The sequence below is a fragment of the Mya arenaria genome, chromosome 7 (assembly GCF_026914265.1).
Source record: "Mya arenaria isolate MELC-2E11 chromosome 7, ASM2691426v1".
Taxonomy (NCBI): domain Eukaryota; kingdom Metazoa; phylum Mollusca; class Bivalvia; order Myida; family Myidae; genus Mya; species Mya arenaria.
Genome location: NC_069128.1, coordinates 26,027,748 through 26,051,387, shown reverse-complemented (window position 1 = coordinate 26,051,387; position 23,640 = coordinate 26,027,748). Strand labels below are relative to the sequence as shown.

At 33.3% G+C, this 23,640-nt stretch overlaps 1 protein-coding gene across 3 annotated transcripts in view; it reads right to left on the bottom strand.

Annotated features, from left to right (window-relative positions):
• Window positions 1–22,767, bottom strand: part of LOC128241506 (uncharacterized) — a 35,044-nt gene extending 12,277 nt beyond the window's left edge. The window contains exons 1-4 of one of the 3 annotated variants that reach the window (XM_052958467.1): window positions 22,714–22,767; window positions 22,101–22,131; window positions 16,503–16,554; window positions 10,880–10,975 (exon numbers count right to left, since the gene is read on the bottom strand). In XM_052958467.1, the coding sequence (XP_052814427.1) occupies window positions 10,880–10,975; window positions 16,503–16,524 (118 nt within the window). In that variant the 5' untranslated portion in view covers window positions 16,525–16,554; window positions 22,101–22,131; window positions 22,714–22,767. Of the gene's footprint in view, window positions 1–10,879; window positions 10,976–16,502; window positions 16,555–19,492; window positions 19,725–22,100; window positions 22,132–22,713 lie in introns of those variants that run through there. The other 2 variants (XM_052958466.1, XM_052958465.1) reach the window with 2 other exon arrangements.
• Between the last annotated feature and the right edge of the window lie 873 nt (window positions 22,768–23,640).

Genomic DNA, 23,640 nt, shown 5'->3' with positions numbered 1-23,640 from the left:
TAAATAGAGGTGATCAGGCCTACAAGTTGATAATTACCGTACTATTGCATGTTAATAGAGGTGATCAGACCTACGGGTTGATGATTGCCGTACCATTGCATGTTCATAGAGGTGATAAGGCCTACGGGTTGATGATTGCCGCACCATTTCATGTTCATTAAGGTGATCAGACCTACGCGTTGACAATTACCGTAACATTGCATATTCAATGAGGTGATTAGGCCTTCGGGTTGATAATTGCCTTACCATTGCATGTTCATTGAGGTGATCAGACCTACGCGTTGATAATTACCTTCCCATTGCATGTTAATAGAGGTGATCAGGCCTACGGTTGATAATTACCCTACTTTTGCATGTTAATAGAGGTAATCAGACCTACGGGTTGATGACAGCCTTCCCATTACATATTTATTGAGAAAATCAGGCCTACTGGTTGATGACAGCCTTCCAATTGCATTTGCATTGAGATAATCAGGCCTACGGGTTCATGACAGCCTTCCCATTCCATGTTAACTGAGGAAATCGGGCCCACGGGTTGATGACAGCCTTCCCATTCCATGTTCATTGAGGTAATCAGACCTACGGGTTGATGACAGCCTTCCCATTCCATGCTTATTGAGGTAATCAGACCTACGGGTTGATGACAGCCTTCCCATTCCATGCTTATTGAGGTTATCAGACCTACGGGTTGATGACAGACTTCCCATTGCATATTCATAGAGGTGATCAGGATTACAGGTTGATGGAAGCCTTCCTATTGCATATTAATTTAGATGATCAGGCCGACAGGTTGATGGAAGCCTTCCTATTGCATATTAATTTAGATGATCAGGCATACGGGTTGATAACAGCCTTCCCATTACATGTTCATTGGGGTATTCAGACCTACAGGTTGATAATTGCCTTCCCATTGCATGTTCGTTAAGTTGGTAAGGCCTTTGCGTTGATAATTGGTCGCATAGACCAAACAGATGGAAACATCGCCACGAGACATCACGTATTTACACATACATGTATACATTTTTATCAAATTATCTTTATCTATAAATTGTGGGTTACGTTAAAATTTGTTTGCGAGCAAATAAGTAAGGAGATATATCTCCTAAATTCCGTCCATTGCTGAGAATGTAACCCCTACTCCCACACCCAATTCCCTAGCGTACTAAATGAGTCCTAATTCCATCATTACAAATAACATGAATCTGTTTCCCAGTATGTGTACCTAATATTGATACTTAATGTTTTCTGCGTACCACTTTTCACACTCTTGAGTACGAATGCACATTGAAAAGCCTCCGAATGCCGACTACAAAACAGGTATTTCAGTCACGACACATGTATGATAATCTAAGAAGAACGTTAAGTCCATGTGCAACTGATCAATTTGTTTTGTTAAACTTGGAATCATATAGACACATTTTCTTTATGGTCAATATTTTATATTAAAAATATCAAATCGAAAAAACAAATAGTCACATTTTGTTCATGGACAATATGCAACAAACATAGAACAAATCTTTCAGTTGAGCCTTCTGTTATGGTTATCAGTTTACCCTAGAAGCATGAACGCATCATGGGGACTTCGTATGACAAAATTTATCACTCTGTAACTAATACATAATGTCAGGAGTATTCCTGTTTCTGTTTGCTTTTGGCATCGACTAATGGATCGTGATTTGTCTGTCTGTTTTCGTCGATATGTTAACATACAAGATCTGTCGTAAATTTAGGCTGCTAACAGTTTAAACATTGCCCATAAGTGTTTTTTTCGCAGTTTATCAATAAGTTTATGGGGAATATTATGGGAGGACGTGTTCCTGACGTTGCGTATCACGTCGAGTTCGGTGTGTAAACGCGGACGGATGCATGTTAAAACACCGAATAAGACGTGAGGTCGTTAGAAAAGCGTCCTATTGTAATATTATTCTAATTATAATTATGTTTTGTTTGATTATTTCCAAGTTGAAAGGGACCGCGTTCAGTTTAAACCAACAAAACTACATTTAAAAAAATGATTTTAAACGACAGTTTCCGTAATTTCCATGTCAGAAATGACTTCATGAATTAATACCTTTTATGATTTAGTGCTTTTTCTTGAATTTAAACACATAACAGCAATAAAATACATTGAAAATAATTTCTTAAGAAAATTTAGTACGTTTCTGAAAAAAACTGACTTTAAGTTTATATTTTAAAAAAAAACCTGAATAAACATCAGTCTGTAAAAAGGAGCACTCAACACATGTCACTATACTGATAAGGGTTCGGAAAACGACAGAAGCGTGATATGGACTTGACGATACAGCGTGCTGTCGGATATGGAAAAATAAATTGAAAGGCATATCGCTAAAGAAGATATTTATTCTCCTCACTGATTTTAAAACTTTGAAGATGTATATGATGATCAACGCATTCGCAAGAAATACTTTTATTGCTTTCATTATCTAAATTGTTAAATAAGGTAACGTTTTGGACCATAACTGTTACACCCTAATGCGTTAATGCATCGTCTCCAACAACCAGGGTACATGCGGTAATATTATGAAAGGGTCATCAATAAAATAACATAATACACATGTTACTATAAATAGTAACATTTTACTATAGAAATTCGTTCCCGCAAAAATGATTATCTTCTCCGCCTGTGAAATTATCGCGGCACGTCAGGGCGATTATGGCACACATGCCTGACGAAGACGAGAACGTGCACACTGACGTCATTTTCATTTAAATTAAAAATGGCCGCCGTGTTCTTGGTAGGCAAACATTTAAACATTATTAAAAGCTTTAAAAAGATTTTAATGAAACTATCAGTGCAATAATAGTGAAATTAGTTTTACCAACAATAATGACCCCTTCCGTGTTTCAGTAACGAGTACTACCCGAAACCGCACCGGATGTTTACATTCGGTAAAGGTCATAACGCAGTGAAACAAGGAAATGTTTTGTTGAAACGTTTTGTTCTACTTTATTCGCTGTGAAATGTTAATTATTCCAGCGAAATGGCTAGGGTCATTCAAGCCAAGATTTTATGAAACTGCTTCTAGGCTTGATCGGCCCTAGCTGTGCTCACCTATTGAAATGAACATCACAATCAGCCGATGTAAAACAGAAAATATTTGAAGAATGGAAAAAGTGCAGGGTTATTCTGAAAACACGTTCGAAAAGGTTTGCTATTTTGATTTTCAGTCACTCCTTATTTTTCGCAGCTAATACCATTCAATACCATTTTGTTTTATCTCAATTTTCAGACTACATGCTTATTATATGGTATATCCTTCATTATTCCACAAAATCATGTTTTTAAATCCGTTTGAAATCATTGACAAATGACAAAACATATGTATTATATAGGATAATACATGGTTGACCATGGCTTTTGGTTGATAATTGCCCCAGTGGAAGGAATAATTGCCCGAGGGCTTTAGCCTTAGGGCAATTATGTTCACTGGGGCAATTATAAACCAAAAGCCATGGTCAACCATGTATTATTCTATAAATAAATAACGCGTTTATATTAGATTTATATATACACATTAATGAAGAGAAAGAATATGTTTCTTTACCAGGCATTGAAGGTATATATATATATATAAGTTTGTATGATTAGACATTGACAAGTCCTCATTTAGATTCTTCACAATCTATTATTTGCCAAAACATTAAACGCGTGTGTTATGTGGCCAGTAGTTTATGCATATAATAAGTCTGCAGTAGCTACATGCCGCAAAATACGTTGGCGTTTCGCGGAATCGTAGTCCGCAAAATTCAACTAGTCTGGTGGTAACGAAAATCTCCCGGATGCAGAAATTATTACCCATCATATCGAAACAAACGCTCGACATCCCTGACACAGTCCTACGCATATGTACCAGAGAGCGACTGAGATTCAGCAAGGGCTTATCAGCTAGTAAATCACTTATAACTGTTAATCTCCCATTAACTTCAGTCGAAAGCCTAGCCATCACTAATTGGCCCTCTTTGATCTTATCTGGGCTGGTAAAGTTGAATTCTGAAGGGTCAAGTTAATTTCTTTAGATGCAGTTCTTCAAAATATATCATTTAATTTTTAAAAGTACATGTGTAAATACATTTCTTAACTAGAAAGAAGAAGAGTTTTATGCTTTATTATTTTAACGTTTTTTAACATTATATAAAATTGAAAGAAAAATGAATGAAAAAATAAATCAAAATGGATAATTTCTGTATTTTTGTGTTTTTCATGATTGTAATAATTAAGAATAGAATTTTCTTATGTTTTTATTATTAGTTAATTTGTATACTGTAATATACAAATAATACTTATCAATAATTACGTTGTATGGTAATTATGGGAACAAAACAGAAACAAATGAAATTTATCCTCACATAAAGATAAAACATCGCACCGCCCGTCCTTTGTCTGCTTTATTCTTTCCAGTCTGTTTCTTATGTACGGAAGGGGAGGGGGGGGTAAACAAGATGCTGAAAGACTTGTCGTGCTCAAGAACCGTATATTTTGTTCAAAGGTCAATGTCACTCTTAAGTTTTACAATTTACAATTATGGAGGAATGTTGAAAGGAAGGATGAATATTTTGACGATGTTACAAACGGTGAAACACGTTGCTCAGATAAGTGTTCCAGCTAAGCCTAAAATAGCAGCACCCTACTGTCTTTTTACTACGCCCTGCTGCGCCCTTTTGCTTCACAGAGTCAATTTTCAGAAAGTGTAAAATAATAAATTTGATATTATCATATATAAATGAAAGATAACACCTTAGGTATTCATAACAAACTATTAGTATTGAAAATAGTTACGACACATACTCATTACAAATTAAACATTGGCCGATGCAAGTGTCCATAAGGATCAGAAGTCCCCTTTCTGACCTGGCACCCAGCCCTTTACAAATTGTGGCTGGAACAATGAATAATAAGTTTGTGAAACCATTATCAATGAACTTGTTTGATGTTATTGAAGATTGGTACCTTGAAACCCCTCTCATGATTCAAGTTCTCTTCATAGGTTTCATAAACAAGGTAGCATAAGGCATGCTAATGACAAACATTGATTTTTGTGAAGAAATATACAATATTATATTGCCAATATGACACGTTTTTGAATTCATTGAATGAAAAATAATCAGTGATACGCAAATGATTTAATCATTTATTTATTACGTTCTTGTGTAAATGGATGATTTTTTTAGATATATTAAGGTTTGCCTTGATCATTACGTCTTGAAAATTCACAATGCAGTTTTCTAAAATTCATTTAACACTGAATGAACAGTTCTCAGACAGTCCAGTTGCACAAAGTATTACTACTTGACTGACTTGTTGTTGTTGTTAATCAAAAGCTCGGGCTAAACAGTAATTTCTTTTTTTGTAAGGAATCACATGACAAAGGTATTTATCTATCCATCTATCTATTTTCCATTAATGTCAAACCCCTACTACGCACTTAGACATTTATTTTCATACACTTCTTCAAGGTCTTTGAAAAGCCCCACTTATTTCAGCACTAGTGTAATATATGATTATGTTTATATTTTCAATATGATTCATAAGTGATATAAAACAATAACTTATTCAATCAAAATTACTGTAACATTTGTAACAAAATTGTTATAAAGTATTGAGATAAAAAATATCTCCTTAAACCAAATTGAAAATCACAGTCCTCGTTATTTCTAGCAATGTTCATTTTCTAACCTTAGCTAAGACTGTAATCTTGAAACTTGATAGGATCATAAAACATTTCCGGACGATACTATCAGCAGCTCATGACAGACCATGTTATTATAATTAAATGCCAATCACTGGCCACCACATAGGAAATTTTGGGGAAAAGTGGAAATCTGGTACATATGCGTAGGACTGGATAGGTACTTCTAGTTATTGTAACAACTATCATAAAGCATGTTTAAAGGGAAAGAGAATGCGGACACTTAACACACTTAACGTCGACTACAGGTCCTGAACACTCAAATACGCAACGATTGTAGTTCCCTGAATCTTCATCTGTATGTTCTAAATGGTGTTCCGTCGTCATTTTGTAGGTGTTGGAATACAGGAGACTACATAACACAATATCTTTATTTGTCCTCTCTTTACTGAACAAATGCAACATTTGCTTAATACCGACTGAATGACTGAAGAGCAGCAAAATAGTACTGTTTGATGCAGTTCATCGTTTTATTTAAAGGTCAAAAGATTTGACAGCCAGTGATCGACTACACCGACCAACACTCACACATCTTGCCGCTCTTCATATTTCTTCTTCCTTCTTTTCTCATATTTGTTTTTCTACTTAAATACAGTTCATCAATTCACAATAAAGAAATTATTCTTAAATTTAGGTAATTGCATTTAAAGTCTTCCATTCAATCATCTGTGTTTTCAACAACATTTAATATGAACTTGTATGATCATAACTTCATTACTTATAACTGCCTCAAATGGCAATTGTTATTTATCATAACGTAGCAAGGAACTCTATTAGTTCATTTCTGCCGTTCCAATCCTGAATTTTGATTATGTATTTGTATTAAAATGTTGTTATTTTTTTGCTCAATAAAATAAGTTTAAAACAAACACTCTTAAAGAGCATGACAGACATTTCATTTCAGCCACCTGACTTGATTGATATTATTACTTTCTAATTAAACTGTCGCACTTCAGGCGGGAACACCTTTTCTCCCAACTCAGATAAGTAGATCCAAAAATTTAACCATGCTAGATATTCTTATCTTGCCCACGGGCGAAGATAAAATGCCCGTATGGAACTCCTTTTACAACATTGTAATTATCTCCCTTGTTGAAGACTGTCGTCAGTAGTATCAAGGAAATCTTGTCTTATGGTAATATTTAGAACGCGAGTTAATTATTTCTCGCTTCAAATGTCACCATAAAACAGTTTTCAGGCACCATTCGAGAAATAACTATTTAAAAAGACCGATTTGACTATTAACCTTAACTGGATCACTGCGCGTATATCCATGACAACCACGTGCTATCGCATATCCATACGCAATTATTTCACTAAGCAAAAAAGAGTTCCAGCAAAAAATACATTTTAACTTAATTTTGTTTAACTGAGGTGGGAGAAAAAGCATCTACCATAGCCGCTCGTATAAGATAGGTTCATCCCGACCATCGCGCAGGGTGTTTTGCGGAAACTCGGTAAACCTCGTTTCCGCAAAACACCCTACGCTCGGGTCGGAATGAACCTATCTTACACTCTCGGCCATGGTAGATACTTATAATCTTGTCCTAGATTGTACGTTGAGCCAGCAACTAGTTAACGTCACCTTAACATTCCTGTACATACTTAATTGTTTGTTTGTTTTGAAAATGAGTGTTTAGCTCGCTTCGTTAGAGACAATGGTTATCCTACTGGCTTCCGTACTTTGAAATGGCATCAGTAAAGCCCACATAGTGTGTTTTTACTTAGTAAGTGTCAGTTATAATTACATGTAGTCTACCTCGAGAGTTGGTTTTCTGATTAAAGAAAAGATAAGTTCATTACTGAAGCGAGCTTACTTTATTTCTCGTTCTTAAATTCCTTCATATTGTCACTGGCATACGAAATAAACCATTAATCGTCCGTCTTAATTTACGGAAACAACAGGCAGCCTATGTGTTGATCAGGAAAAGCTTGTAAATTGATTGCAGCATATATTTATATTCATTACTTCACCATTTTCATTCATCAGATAATTGATTATTAAAAATCTAACCTCTGATTTAATCGCTGAAAATTCGAGTGCAAAACTTTAACAAAAAAATCCTGATATCAACATCTACGTCGACCAAAAAAAAGCTCAATAAATAAGCATACGTATTCATATTCATCACGCGTATTTGTGTATTGATCACTGACCATTCGGTACACATATCATCATCACTTTGGTGAACGAGAATGTACTTCAAAGGAACGAATAGCACCGTCTCTCCACTTTTAGCTCATATATACATCAGACCTCATTCATTCTCCTAATTGACATATGCTTTTAAATTGGGTCTGGCCTGCACATCATGCACGGAGGATAAAAAATTGATAGAAAATATTAATAAGACTGCCTCATAAACACCGAGGCTTTCCTTATTGCTTTCATTCTCAGAACTGATAATAAAATTGGAAAGAAGTGAATTGCATTATCGGCCATTTGCGATAAAGAGCTACCCTGTTCAGTGCATCTTCTCCGACATTAAGAGCATAAAGCGAGCAGAATAACCTAGTCACAAATAAAAGAGCATACATTCCATTGTAAGCATTATATGTACCCGTATCGATGGGAGAGAGATGTTTATTTGTAAGGTATCGACGCAATGTATTGACTATATTTGCCACTGACTCATTGAAAATTGCCATTGTAATGAAATCGTCATTTGATGATTAAATGCAGTTGGTCTATATCGAGGTTTATTTAAATGTTAAGATATGGCTAAACACGCGGTTCTCTCATTAAATGTATTGTTTTGAGTCAATCTTTTAAGACTTTTTTCGACAAAATGATACTTTGTTTCTTTATTTTTTCTTTTCATTTTCAAATTGCAATTAAGGCCTTTATTTTAACCGATTTAAATTAATTTTGGTTAAGGTGCAGCACGGTCAACGCCTCATAGCTGCCAATTACCATAGCTGGTCGCATACCTTATAACAATGGCTGGTCGTATGGTCAACATTCCTTTGCTGTCAATCCATCCAAAAGTAATTAAAAAATTAGAATTAAAAAAGAAAACACGACGTCTTTCAGAGTTCATTATGAAGCCCATTTTCGCGATATTTTTGCTCAATTACAGTTTTCATCACGCGTATTTGTGTACTTACACTTTTTAACGAACTCAAAGATAAAACTTCATGACATGAAGTATGAGATCTAAGATCAATCTTTTAAGTTTTCGAAATTATGCTAGTGCTCATGCTATTATTGTCTCTTATAACAAATCTACGAATGAGAGTGCTTAGCTGTCAATATGAACGTACATGGTTATTATATCCTATATCTATGAATTTGAAATCAACAAAAGAAGCGAAATAATTATTTATAACTATAGAAAGCCCTATGTCTATTGTTTTGTTGGAATGTATGTCTCTTTCGGTCTAAGTTAGGCTTGATCGTTGTGCTTTTATGCAAAGCCCATTTTGAAGATTTGATTACGAGGTTTGTCCGTGTAAGCAAAAGAGTATTACTGGGAATAAATAAGCGCATAACTGTTTGTAATAGTGTATTTTTTCTTTTTTTACTTTAAGTTCATTTTTGGTGTTCACGGGGTTAAATATATTGCTTACCTTACACTGTAACAAACACTTTTTTATCTTTTCATTATATCCATAAAACTTGAATAAAAAAACATTTAATAACATTTTATTAAAAAACACTCCAATAGGTATGCGTACGTAAACTCATTTCGGAAATGACGTCATTTATATTGTGTCACAGGATTATGCGCGCTAATGTTTGAACGGGCTAACATTCCAGAAAGTGAAAAACATAGAATTTATATTTTCACAGTTTGATACAATGAAATATCTATTTTGTTTCGCTGATAAATCTCTATAAACCACGGGAATGCATATAATAAAATCGATAAGATGAACTTTATTGCAATTACGTTACATCTCTCATCTCTCATAGGTTTTCTCACATATTTCACCAAATTTAAATATATCGTTTGATACGTCTGCATATAAAACTTCAAACAGCACTCATGATTTGTTAATTATATTCGTACCCAGAGATTGTATGAATTCCAGAAAACTATAATCATGAAATATTGGTTGCCCAAAAGTACGCATTGGTTTGGAATTTCTGAGACTGCCAGCCCATAGTTGATTGTAACAATAAGAGCACCTGTTTGTATTAAATGATCCATTTTGACATTAAGCTTCACATTTACTAATTGTATACAATTATATCAGGCAATTTGGATAATAATTCTCCTATTTATATCAAAAAGTTTATTCGCAAATCGGCATAAAATAGCTTTTGGCCTAAACAATATAGAAATGGCAAAACATAGTATTAACTATAGAGAATAACGGAAAAAAATCAATAGACATCATGTAAATATTAATAAAATTATTAGTTTAACAGAATACTTAGAAAAGAAACAAAGAGTACCATTGTTATAGAACAGAGCATTGCTATTGTACAAGGAAAGAACTTCATTTCGTAAATGCATGGCTTCTTTAATGGTGTTTGTTATCTTAATTGTTCTTTTGCTAAACATTAGTCTTTTAAACAAATCTAAATTTGGCCATGATATTCTACCTAGGTATTTTAAGCGTGTCCGAATTTACAAAAGCATGATGAGAAATGGTATTTAAGTTCAATTGCATAAACGTTACAACATAGTCTATATTCTCTCGCAATACCATCTTCCGACTCTGATTTCTCACTTGTGAGCATATAACCAAACGGAAGACAAGTGTTTGCTTATATCAAGGCAGTGTGTTCAATGTTCGATTTATGGCAATTTGAAAAATACGTAAATCTTCTAAATGCAATATGAATTTTAATAAAAAACGTTATCGACGTTTAATTAATCTTATTATTTCCTGTTTTCATGCCATTCTACAAACAATCAAAGAGAAGCTTCATTTTCATTTCTGAGATACGATCATAATATTCACTGAAGAACAATAAATAGCCTTGCATTCTCCATTGAAAATGTGCACCATTTTCTGAATGCATTGTCATTTACAATTATATCCCAGGAGGGCATTAATTATTCTTTTATTGTCTGAAAATATGAAACAACATAGATATGTTCTGATTAATGCTGTGTTTGATATTGTTTGGGTTTTTTTCAGTTATTATTATATCCACGTTCAAAATAAATGTGAAGAAATCCTTTAGTTCATCCTCAACTTAAAAAATAAATAATAACCTTTGATATCTTGTGGTAAGATGGTTAGTTGTATGGTGGAGTTGCTGGCACATGGTTCTCGAGATAACGATACAATGGTTCCCTTATTTGAGAGTCCTGTAAATATGATAATAAAGACATAGTGGAAATACGTCGATGCAACGAAATATCATACAGTAGGTATAGTATGCATGGATGTTATATCAGACATTGGTTTTTAGATTCCTGTGATCAAAGAACAAAAACAGGTATTATTAATATAATTTATTGAAACGATAAGATTAAGTATACCAAGTCAATAATGTTAGTGTCAACAGAATATGTATGCTTTTTTTATCAAGCATGTGCAGAATCGTGGTACACTACCAACCACGCGTTGTTTTTTTTGCACAAAACGCGTTTTCACCGCGGGCGAGATTGCGTCATCGCGGAAAATTGCGGCGATTTATTCAACGGTAGCCATCGGGGTGGTTCTCGTCATCGCCGCGTTCATCTGCTTCTTCCGCGTACGACTGCCAAAAACATAAACGCGGAATATCGCCGCGACGCGGTTTACCGCGATATGCAGGTATTTTAACAATTGGTACAAAAAGAAGATTTTACATGTAAATTGAGCCGTGCTCGAAGAATGGATTTCACTCAATTGTTAGAGGGTAAACAATCTCAATCCCCAAACTTAATAATTATGTCGATGGGATATTGAGTGTTTGTTTAAGTATTTCTAATTAAATTTAAAATCAATGTAAAGACATTGCTCATATGTAAGTACCTAAGTACAAATCCCTATCATAAAGCATGGTAAAACGATTGTAAAACGTACGCATTTTTATTCAATTTATTAGTTATTCACAATCACACAGGTTTAACTGAGGCATTCGAAATTAGGATTTTTGAAGGTGACAATAGCGTCTGAATATTTTCACAGTTGCAAAGCATAATTTTGAGGGATCAAACTAAGTTTTGAGTAAAAACCAAGATTTGTAGATTACGGATAGAGTTTGTTTGAGATTAATAAAACTGACTAGAATTATATTTTTAGGATGGGAACAAAGACAACTCCTTCAGAAAATTGACAGCTACCTTAATTACCTTAATTATCGTTAATGAACAATTCGCAACGCCGCGTATAGGGTTGACACGACGCGGTGGAACGCGCGGAAAATTAAAAAAATGCATGCGGTGGGCATTATGTGTAAATCGCGGCATATAATTAAAATTAGATTAAATTTATGATAACGTCCGCGGTAAGGAAAAATCGCGGCGAAGTGGAAGGATGCAAAAAAAGCGTGGTTGGAAGTGTATATTCTCGCGGTTTATCAATCTATTCAGACTCTTTATCCATTGTTTGGACGATGTCTTTGTCATTCCCGAAAATTCATTTGTATGACATCATTTCACCAGACACAGTACACTTATGTTTTGTTTTTTTTTAAATTTGACAACAGTTCACCATACATAATACACGCATGTTTGTTTGGTCGGACTCTAGTTTACCGGACATAGTACACGCATGTTTGTTTGGTCGGACTCTAGTTCACCAGACATAGTGCACGCATGTTTGTTTGGTCGGACTCTAGTTCACCAGACATAGTACACGCATGTTTGTTTGGTCGGACTCTAGTTCACCAGACATAGTACACGCATGTTTGTTTGGTCGGACTCTAGTTCACCGGACATAGTACACGCATGTTTGTTTGGTCGGACTCTAGTTCACCGGACATAGTACACGCATGTTTGTTTGGTCGGACTCTAGTTCACCAGACATAGTACACGCATGTTTGTTTGGTCGGACTCTAGTTCACCGGACATAGTACACGCATGTTTGTTTGGTCGGACTCTAGTTCACCGGACATAGTACACGCATGTTTGTTTGGTCGGACTCTAGTTCACCAGACATAGTACACGCATGTTTGTTTGGTCGGACTCTAGTTCACCAGACATAGTACACGCATGTTTGTTTGGTCGGACTCTAGTTCACCAGACATAGTACACGCATGTTTGTTTGGTCGGACTCTAGTTCACCGGACATAGTACACGCATGTTTGTTTGGTCGGACTCTAGTTCACCAGACATAGTACACGCATGTTTGTTTGGTCGGACTCTAGTTCACCAGACATAGTACACGCATGTTTGTTTGGTCTTAGACTAGCTCACCAGACAGAGTAAACGCCAGTGTGTTTGGTATTACGCTAGTTCACCAGACATAGTACACGCATGTTTGTTTGGTCGGACACTTTTTGTCTAAACATAATACACGAAATAATGTTTTAATGACATTTTTTACCAAAAATTTGTAATACGTTCATCTGCTATTTGTTTTCTTAACTTGTTTTTTTTGTAGATGAACGTATTGATCTCATAAAAAAATAGGAACCTAACCGAATACGAACATTATAACGCCTGATATTTGATATCCCGGTAAAAAAATTAAGGCATATAACCGAACACAAGCATTATAACGCACGCTATTTGATAGCCCAGTAAACACATAAGGTAAGTAAAGGAAACACGAACATTATAACGCATGCTTTTTGATAGCCCGGTAAAAACATGAAGTATTAAACCGAACACAAACATTATAACGCATGCTATTTGATAACTTGTTAAACAAATAAGACACGTTACCGAACACGAACATTATAACGCATGATAGGTACGTAACCGAATACGAACATTATAACGCATGTTATTTGATAACCCGGTAAACAAATAATGTACGTTACCGAACACGAACATTATAACGCATGCACATTGATAACCCGGTTTCATTTTAAAGTGACAATCGTTTTTAAAATAAATGCATACACATGTACTATAAACATAAGTTTTGAGTGACAAACCTTTAACTACTTACTAAATTATGCATTTATGGAAATATAATTACTGATAACAATATTGCAACAGTGTATTTTATGACTGAAAACGCACACATATTAAATAACTGGTTGGTCCTAAAAGATTAACACAGTGATCAACTATCGTCTCATGAGATAGAAATACCGTGTTTTTGCGTCTTCCTTTTACATAAATCACAGTATCTTTCATAACAACCATTGTTTCCGATATTTATTAATCATTTTCGATAAATTAAAACAAGTGTATTAATTGTGTTAAATTTTAGTTGGGAGTAAGAGTGCATCTTTAAGTAAATCACGCGATCAGTGATGGCATGGCACCTGTAATAAAATAATTCAATTCAAATGCAACATCGTTTATGTACAATGCGATAAGTTTTGTATTAAAATACATATGTACTATGTCGACAATAGGATGAAAACATTTATGCTGCATTAACTATACTGTTTTTGTCAATAAAATAAAAACATGCTTTTGGTATATTCCTTGTCAATAAACGCACCGTGTGTCTGGCTTTGTTTATCATATTGTAATTGGAAACAACTATTATCCTATATGTACATCAGTTGTTTGGTAGTTAATAATATTCAAACACTATTCAAATTTACCAGCATGAAAGCAGTAAAGGCTGGTATAATAGACGTTTAATTGCGCGAATATGAATTACTTTAGACCTGACATCAAATGTCTTGTCATCTTCTTTTTACACGGGAATACCTCAAGCAGAGAAGTCATTTCACAAAACAGCTTGAATGTTGCTTTTCAAAGATCATCTTTCAACATCATTTAAGTTTGGTTATATTAATAAGAATTGTATGTATACAATTGTGTTTGTAACTGGGTATTTATTTAAAATGCTATAATATATAAATATACATAAGCTATATGAATAATATGGTACATATTGATTACCTAACTGGCGTAAAGGGACACGGTATACAATGAGTATGCAAACATAGACAACTCAACACAGTGGATGTATACCACGTGATAAATTGCGTTAGAAATGCTTCTTCGGAAGGCAATATTTTGCTTTGAATGAGACCTTGAAACAAAGATATCTTTTCTTTTACTTCTCCATTTTGATGACCATTATATTTCTTAACAATTTTAAGGCTTTTGGTTTTGCCCTAATTACTTACACGCTTGGGATATGATAGTCGTGAAATAGCCTTGTAATTTTAATCTGATAATAGTTTATTGCATGATTGTTAATATATTGAAAAGTCAATACAACATAAATAACTTTATATAGAATTTGAGACAAATAATTGATTATAAAACATACAAAGTGATTGGGCCTAGAGTTTTCCAGCATCAGTTACGGCCCTCTCCAAAAACATCAAATTTGTTATCAAGGAAATATGTTTTGAAGTAAGCTGTTAATGTTTAAATCAAAGTATATTGTGTATCTTTTAAATATCTGAACATTTTAGCGAAAAATGAGAGAAAAGGAAAATTAATATTAACATACGAGAGAGGTGGATATGTAGGCTCCTGCTACTGATTTACTTGAAACGATTGGTATTTTTGGTGAAACACTAAACTTCTCTGAAGAAACAGACATTTTGATCTACGGGAAAGCTGTTAAGACCGAAGAGTAATTAAAACAGAGCTCAATGGGTGAAATTGTCTTCTGTTTCCAAAATGATTTAGAATGAAATAGCCTTGTATTCGTTAGGAAGTATTATGGTCATTAAAAAACCCTGGTTCAACACATAAATACTTGTTAACATATAGTAGCATTTCGGGTGATCTTTGTTTAGGTAAGATACTGCATTTTCAACTTTCTATGTTTTAAGACTGTTTTATGTTCATGTTTTGAAGGAAGTTTTGAGATGGGAAACATGCAAACCATCAAGATTACTATGTTTGTAAAAATACGATTTGTTTTGAGTCATTTTTAAAAGATGTTAAAGTCGATGGCCTTGCAAAAATGACACATTTCATGTCAAGGTTGATCGTTACAATTTTTGCAAGGTGATATGTCCCATCGTAAAAGCAGCTGCATTATTGAAACTACGGAAGTTATAGGATAGCGGCATGCGTCTATCTAGCTTTATAAGGACCTTATATGGTCGATTAAGAATTGATTAAACAGTTAAAGATTGCTTTAAAAGACAAAACAAACAAATACAGTAATACAAATATTGAGTATTTCTAATAAAAGTCCCTTTGGTGCAAACTGTTTTGTTAAAGCTGCAACCTCCCAGATTTAGCGATTTGACACTTTGTTTTATATTTGTCTTGGAATGAGCCAATATTTGTGTTAACATCTTACAACCAGTGATATAATACTGCTGACAAAAGATCAGATCGCAAATTTTCATATTTTTAACTAGTGTTTTCTGGCTTAAAGTGTTACTAACGCTTCCAGAAAAAATGCATGAAACATCAATTTTTGAACATAAATATGAAAACCTGCGATCTGATTTTTGTAAGCAGTCTTATATCACTTGTGAAAATGCATTTCTGTTAAAATTCGCTCGTTCCACGAAAAATAAATTGTCAAAGCGTTCAATTTTCGAGAGTGCAGCTTTAAACCGGGTCATCAAGAAACGGATGTAATGATCGGACGACAAAGAAACTCTATTAATAATATATTTCAATTGGTTTTTATTAACATTTAGGACAATGAGGTTCTTTGGAATCACAGCAAGCATACACGTATATTTTAACAGAATCGGTTGAAAAGAGACAGTGCGCAGCATACGGCATACCTGAAGTATAATTATTCATTTTTGACTGAACAAACATGAATTTGAGAAACATTCATTATAAATATTACCTGTAAAATTATAGGTCTTCATTTCAATCTGCTCAGAATCCCCTTCTTCATTCTGAAAACAGACAAACATGTTAGATATTTCTTTAGAAAAAAGAAGGATTATAGAAACATTGACTTGTTTAATGCTCAGTATCTGGATCAATCAATCTTGTTCATTTTCAGAGCATTTATTTTGCTATCGATTTGGATCGACCACAGGTTCTTATTGTATAAAAAAGTTCTTGTAAGGAAATGATTTAATATTCAATGTCTTATATTTCTAGGCAAAACACAAACCATACTTGTTTGATTTTACTGAAGGTATTTACCTTGCCACTTCTTTAACGTCTAAGTCATTGTTTAAATGAACGCAATGAAATCAATGAAAACAATGAAATAAATAAAAGCAATGAAAGCAATAAAATCCATGAGATAAATGAAAGCAACCAAATAATGAAAGCAAACACAGCAATAAAATCCAAGAAAGCAATGAAAGCAATTAAATAAATGAAAACAATGAAAGCAATCAAATCAATTAGAGCAATGAAAGCAATTACATACATGTAATTGAAAGCAATAAAGGCAATCAAATATATGAAAGAAATGAGAGCAATAAAATAAAATAAATGAAAGCAATAAAATAAATAAAGCAATTAAATCAATTACAAAATTAAAAGCAATGAAAACAATTAAAAAATTGAAAGCAATGAAAGCAATGACATATCTGAAAGCAATGAAAGCAATGAAAGCAATCAAATACATGAGAGAAATGAAAACAATCAAAGCAATGAAAGCAATGAAAGTAATAAAATCAATGAGGGCAATGAAAGCAATAAAATAAATAAAGCAATGAAAGTAATCAATCAATGAAAGCAACCAAATCAAAACCGTTTGAAGCAATTTTATAACTGTAAGCAAAGAAAGCAATCAAATCAATGAAAGCAAAGTAAGCAATGAAAGTGCTAAAAGCTAAGAAATATATAAGAGCAATGAAAGCAATGAAATAGATGAAGGCAATGGTTGCAATGAAATCGTTGAAAGGCTGTTGTCGCGACAAGCGTTATTTTATTTGTATCACAATTCTGTTCACAGGCAATAATAATATAATCCAAAAATTATTGAGAACTGAGAAACATATATTTTCAAGGCTATCATCTCGCCAGCTTTTTTCGTATTCAGGAGTTAATTTAATGAAACCCTATATTGGCTGAGGACGTTTTGACGGCAGAACCTTCAAGTCAGCACATTTTCAATGTCTGCGTAATTATCTATTATAATAAGTATATATTCCAATAGGTTTTGCACCAAGATTAATTTAAGATTCGTCGGCTTGCTTTCCAAAGCACATTTACGTTGTAATCTTATGAACGCAAATAAAGCTGTCTTTTAGTTCGCCTTATTTTGTACTGCATAATACCATACGGCACTTAAATTATTTAAAATGTCATGTCATAAAAGTAGATCAGACGATACCTGATTTCTGGTCGCGATACTGAAGTCTGAAGGACTGTGCCTTAAGACGTTTAAGTATTAACCCTATTATTTTTAAGGCAATACACAAAACAACTGCCGCGTTTTTTTCCGGTTGAATAAGAACAGTTTACATCGACTTCGATATTTTCTTACAAGCGCACCGCTTATAAGTTACTTTTTTAATTATCCTTTTATCGACCTGCGGAAGTATGGCTCTTAGGTAAGTAAAAAAAAACTTTGTACCGAAAGGAATTTTATTAAAACTAATATCTTAAAGACTATATCAATTACTTTTGTAAGTTTTTGGAACGTATGCATCGCTTATACGTTAAATATGCTGTTTTATAGCAATATGTATCGCTAACAGCGTATATGTCGATTTTGAGTTTTTCTAAATAACGCTGGCGAAACTATTAAAGTTCTAATTTAAAGTATTACAACTTTGTTACTTCATATATATTTTCATATATAAGGAAACTCTGACAACTGCATTACGTTTTTGAACACAAATGATGGGAGTATGTTATGAATGTACAAAAATATCGCCGTTAGTCAAACTAGTTTTAGTGCCTTTAAAATATCAAGTAAGTATGAGCAAACCTGATTTAGTTCAATTAATATCAGTGAATGACTGACCGTTTTAACAACTTTTTGTATATTTTTTTGTCTTGGAATGAGCCCATTTTTGCGTTAATGTCTGGAAACTAGTGATATATGATTGATGACAAAAGATCAGATCTCATATTTTCTTATTCACGTAACTTACTCTTTAAAAGAAATGGAATTTTCGGCAGTTTCCCAAACGACTTAGATCTGTACTATTTAGGGTTATCTTATACGACTGTATCGAGTACATTGATACCAAAATCAGCTGATTCTGCGATAAAAACGAAATTTGTTTCAATTTGAAAAAGAGAAAGGTAGAAACCGTTTTACGAATATATTGTCCTAAACGGAGGTTATACAAACAACATATTTGCAACATTAGCAAATCGCATACAAGATAATTATCAAATATGTACCAAAATCAATTTAAAGCTGCAGTCTCACATATTGACAGTTTTAACATTCTTTTTTCGATTTTGTCTCAGAATCGACTGATCTTTTGCATTGTTCGAAATACAGCCGAAATATTCATTTTTCTTAAAGCACTAGTAAGGTTTAGCCATAACACATCAATTTTCGACCATGAAGATGACACTGCGATTTAATCTTAAGCCTTGTAGCCTTCTTATATCACTGGTTTCCAGATATTTACGCAAAAACGGCTCATTCCAAGACAAAAAAAAATATGGACAATATCTGAGAGTGCAGCTTTAACAATCTAAATACACTCTACATGTCTAACTAATATGTTATATAAACACTTGATAACAGCAGGGTTTAGCATGTTATGAAAACACAACTGTGGCATTCTTGTGCTGAGAATATAGAAGATATGAAATTAAGTACTCATGCACACGATTTATCACGTAGTTGAAATGCATAATTAAGATGTAACAAACATAACTTCTTGTGAAAGTAAGAAAACAACTTACCAAAACCAGTGTACATGTTTCATCGTTTGCAAAAATATTATCCAATGTAAAAGCACATATAAAAAACAAAGAAAGAATCACTTTGTCACACGGTGGCATATTAGCTCCAAATCAATAAATATCTATAATTATATCCACATAGTTGGACCTTTTCAAAACCACTAGACTATACCGGGAAGTTTTAACTTTAAACTCATATTTTTCCCTTACAATCACAGTGCAGTTGGTATAATTTCCTTGTGTACCCATTTTACGTGTCTTCTTCACTAACCCGGACGTTTTGTTATCTTTCCAATACATTGCTACTCTTTTTCATTCTTCTCCCGATACATTTTATTCAATCAACTAAGTAAGAATGAATCTGCGTGAATGCAGGTAGTTTAATCTTTTCTCGACGCAGTTTTATTACATGTTATGCTCCATTTCATTATACGAGCGGCACTTCGATTCCTAGTTCATCCTATATTACTATGCATCTGTTATTACCCGCTGGTCGAGGTAACCCGCTCTGCTTTCTGTAGATTGTCAAAATTGGACTCTGAACTTATTTGGAATTTCGTAGAACGATGCAACGCTGAATTTTTTCGCGAAGGAATGCCTCATTTAACTACACCTTAATCTAATATATTTAAAACGTGTTGAAGCAGAAAATAACATTTTATTTTTTATGCAAAGAAATATTTTCATACATTTTCTTTCAAAAAACGTTATTTAAAAATTAACGTCATTTTCAATTCATTACAACGTCTATAGGCTGCATAATTTAAAATTGTTTCAATTAAAACATTTCATGAATCTTAAACGTAAAATTAATGTATTTGCCTCTCCATATGAATGTTTATTTATATCAATGCTAATAAATGCTGGAACCTCGTAATTTATAATATCATTCCAATTAAGATTGTGACAGAGGTAATGAATTATTCAATGAACAAGTTTACATTAAGTTACACTTATAATCATAAGAATATAATTTATCGTTTTTGGTAATCGAGAAACCTCGAAAAAACAAATTGCCTAATAAAAAAGATAACTGACCTACTTACGCTATTTATTTTAGGCAAGAAACACGAAACAATTATATCATTGTTTACGCCTTAGTCAATATGAGGTATTTACCAACACAGAAATATCGAATCTCTGATTTTGCAAGATATTTCACTGCAAGATTAACACAAGGTTTTACGCTACGTTTATATGCCGAAAATTTCCCAATGGGGCTAATTTGCCCCCTAAGGTAATTTTTGCAATTCTATATGGCATTAAGAAAAATGAATAAATTAAACAAATGCAAATTGTTTGTGATAGACATAAAGATGGAGCTTATGTATGGTATAAGTATCTGTATTTAATTCAACTTTTATTCACTGTGCAATTACGTGGCAGAAAAACAATACAGAAATCTGTACCTTTTAAAGAAATAATCGTCATTCTGTCAAAAAACATTTAAATTGAACGTGTTTAAGTCTGTTTCATTCTTAATAAACTAAGAATGATGAATGGGTTTAATAATGATAAATTCCAAGGAACCAGGTGAAATAGGTGTGCGGTAACGTTTAATCAAGTGCATTTAGAAGTGTTGCACTCCGTTATGATAGTATATGCGTCTTGAAGTAAGACCAAATAGCATTATGTTTTAAATTAAGCATAAAAACGGAAATTCAGTTCTCTGTAAAAGCAGTCTGCCGAGAAATTTAAAAAGACATGACCGGGTTTTTTTAAGATAAATTATGATCGAATTAGCAAAAAGGATGTTTATTTATAAGCGCTTAGTAACGTAACGCATTAATAAATCTTGAGTGTTTAGAAATGCATGTTCTTTAGACCGTATCAATAAAAACAGTTGTACATCTCATGTCTGGTAAAATGTGGTTACGAACAGTCGGTGGTATAGCTCCGTCACAATTGAATTGCTAGCTTTTTTATTATATTGCAAAGACAGCAAATTAAGTGAAAACATTTACAAACTATCTACTATACAAATTACATTGAAAACACTTGTAGTATTTTCGTAGCATTTATAGGGAAAAAAGTTCGATTTTGGGTGACTAAGCATACTTAAACGTGTTATTGAAAAGTTTAGTTTAGTTTATTCTGTTTATCCTCCAAATGTGAAGAGAAGAATAGTTTAAATACACATACACAAATATATACAATACAATACAAAGTATAGACATAGAAAAATAACAACAAAAAACAAACAAACACACAAACGTTATGGACACATATAAAGCATAAGGTTATTTACAATATACACAAACAATACATTGCCTCTGTCATTTGACAGGAACTGACGCTTATCGTTTGATTGAAATAAAGTCCGTTTACCATTGTGTTGTGGTTACAATGACATTTATTGTCAATTTATATTTCTTGCAAAATTTGACACTACAATAAAGCACTGGATTCGACATTCATCAGTGATGTCGAGATTGGTGAATCCTCTTTACATCTCAACAAGTTGATGGTTCAGATTTAATAAAATCAAGCGTCTAAATTGAAATAGTTGTAAATACAATATCTTCCGTAACCATGCCCTCATTGATCTTAAACGAGAACAAACATAAATTTAACATAGTAGTGCGTAGGTTAAATCCTTTTCACGTACCTTTGTAGTATTAACTTCCTTATTCAACTTCCTTATTTAAATGTCAAAGCACAGTCAATAACTTCCTACTCTGAAGTAGATACTTACTCAAGCACAAACTATCGACGTAATATCATTATTCGGCTAAGAAACATCATTTATCAACTTTTAAATATGTTATGTTCTGGTTGTTGAAGAAATGTAAGACACCGGCTGACATATTAATTTGACACTCTTATTATAAATCAATACATACATATGTATAACAAACATACATTTTGACTGATAAGCCTTTTACTACTTACTAAATAATGCATTTATTGAAAATATTAATAACTGATAATAATATTGTAACCGTGTATTTAATAGCAGAAAGCGCAAAAATATTAAACTATTGGTGAATGCTAAAAGATTAATTGTGGTCTACTATAGTATTATAAGATAGAAATACCGTGTTTTGTGCTCATTGCTTTCAAATTCAACTCGGTATCCTTCATAAGAACCATTCTTTTCGACCTTTATTCATTCCTTTTTGAATATTAAAACAATATTATTAATTGTGGTAAATCATATTTGGGAGTAAGAGTGCATCTTTACAGAATAGAAAAAAAAACAGGCGTTTGATTAAACTTACACATATTAAGTTCATCATATCATCCAAGCACATGAAAATATAGTGTGAATTGAGTGTATTACGTTTATTGTGTAAATCTAAGTTTAAAATGATTGCCAGTGAAGTGTATAATTGCTTGAATAATGAAGTTTCCCAATAATAAAGTTATTTAGTTTAACTGCTAATTTGAAAATTCTATGCGGTCTACTTGCGACGTAGTTAAATACAATTATTCAATTATTTTCGTGACTTGAGGTTTTATATTTGGTGACATTAGAAGGTATTTTACAATGTCTAAAAGTGAAGATATAAATTTGAAAAGTTTTTAAAGAAAGAATTGCAGGGGTATTTTGACTAGAAATTCGACAAGCTGAAAAGGACTGTGGAATCAGAAACGGAATGGGCGGCTGAGTCGGCTAGAAAATTTGAGTTGAAAATTATGTCCCACTTAAAAGACCTGGCAACAAACAACAATATGAATTTAACTGGGAAGTTCTTGATATAGTTGACTCTTGTGATCAAGCTATTACTTTGAGAGAAGCTGACAGAGCTGATCAGTTCATAAAGTATAAAATTGAATTGCCGATAACTCCGCAGCCGGTTGGAACACTATTGCTGAATACCAATTTTTAGCTCGACTATTCGAAGAATAAGGAGGGCTATACTACTCGCCCCAGCGTCGGCGTCCGTTTAAAGTTTTAGGGCAAGTTGGGATTTTCACGTATAAGTCCAATACCATTCATTCAGTTGACTTAATACATCACACAGTTGTTCAGAGCCATCAAATAATGAGGTAAGATAACTCAATATTATCTTATCTTATACAAATTATGGCCCCTGATTGACTATGGAATTTAGGTTAAAGTTTTAGGGCAGGTTGGGGTATTTATTAACAACTTCTATACCCTTTATTCAATTCACTTAAAACTTAACACAATTGTTCAGGAC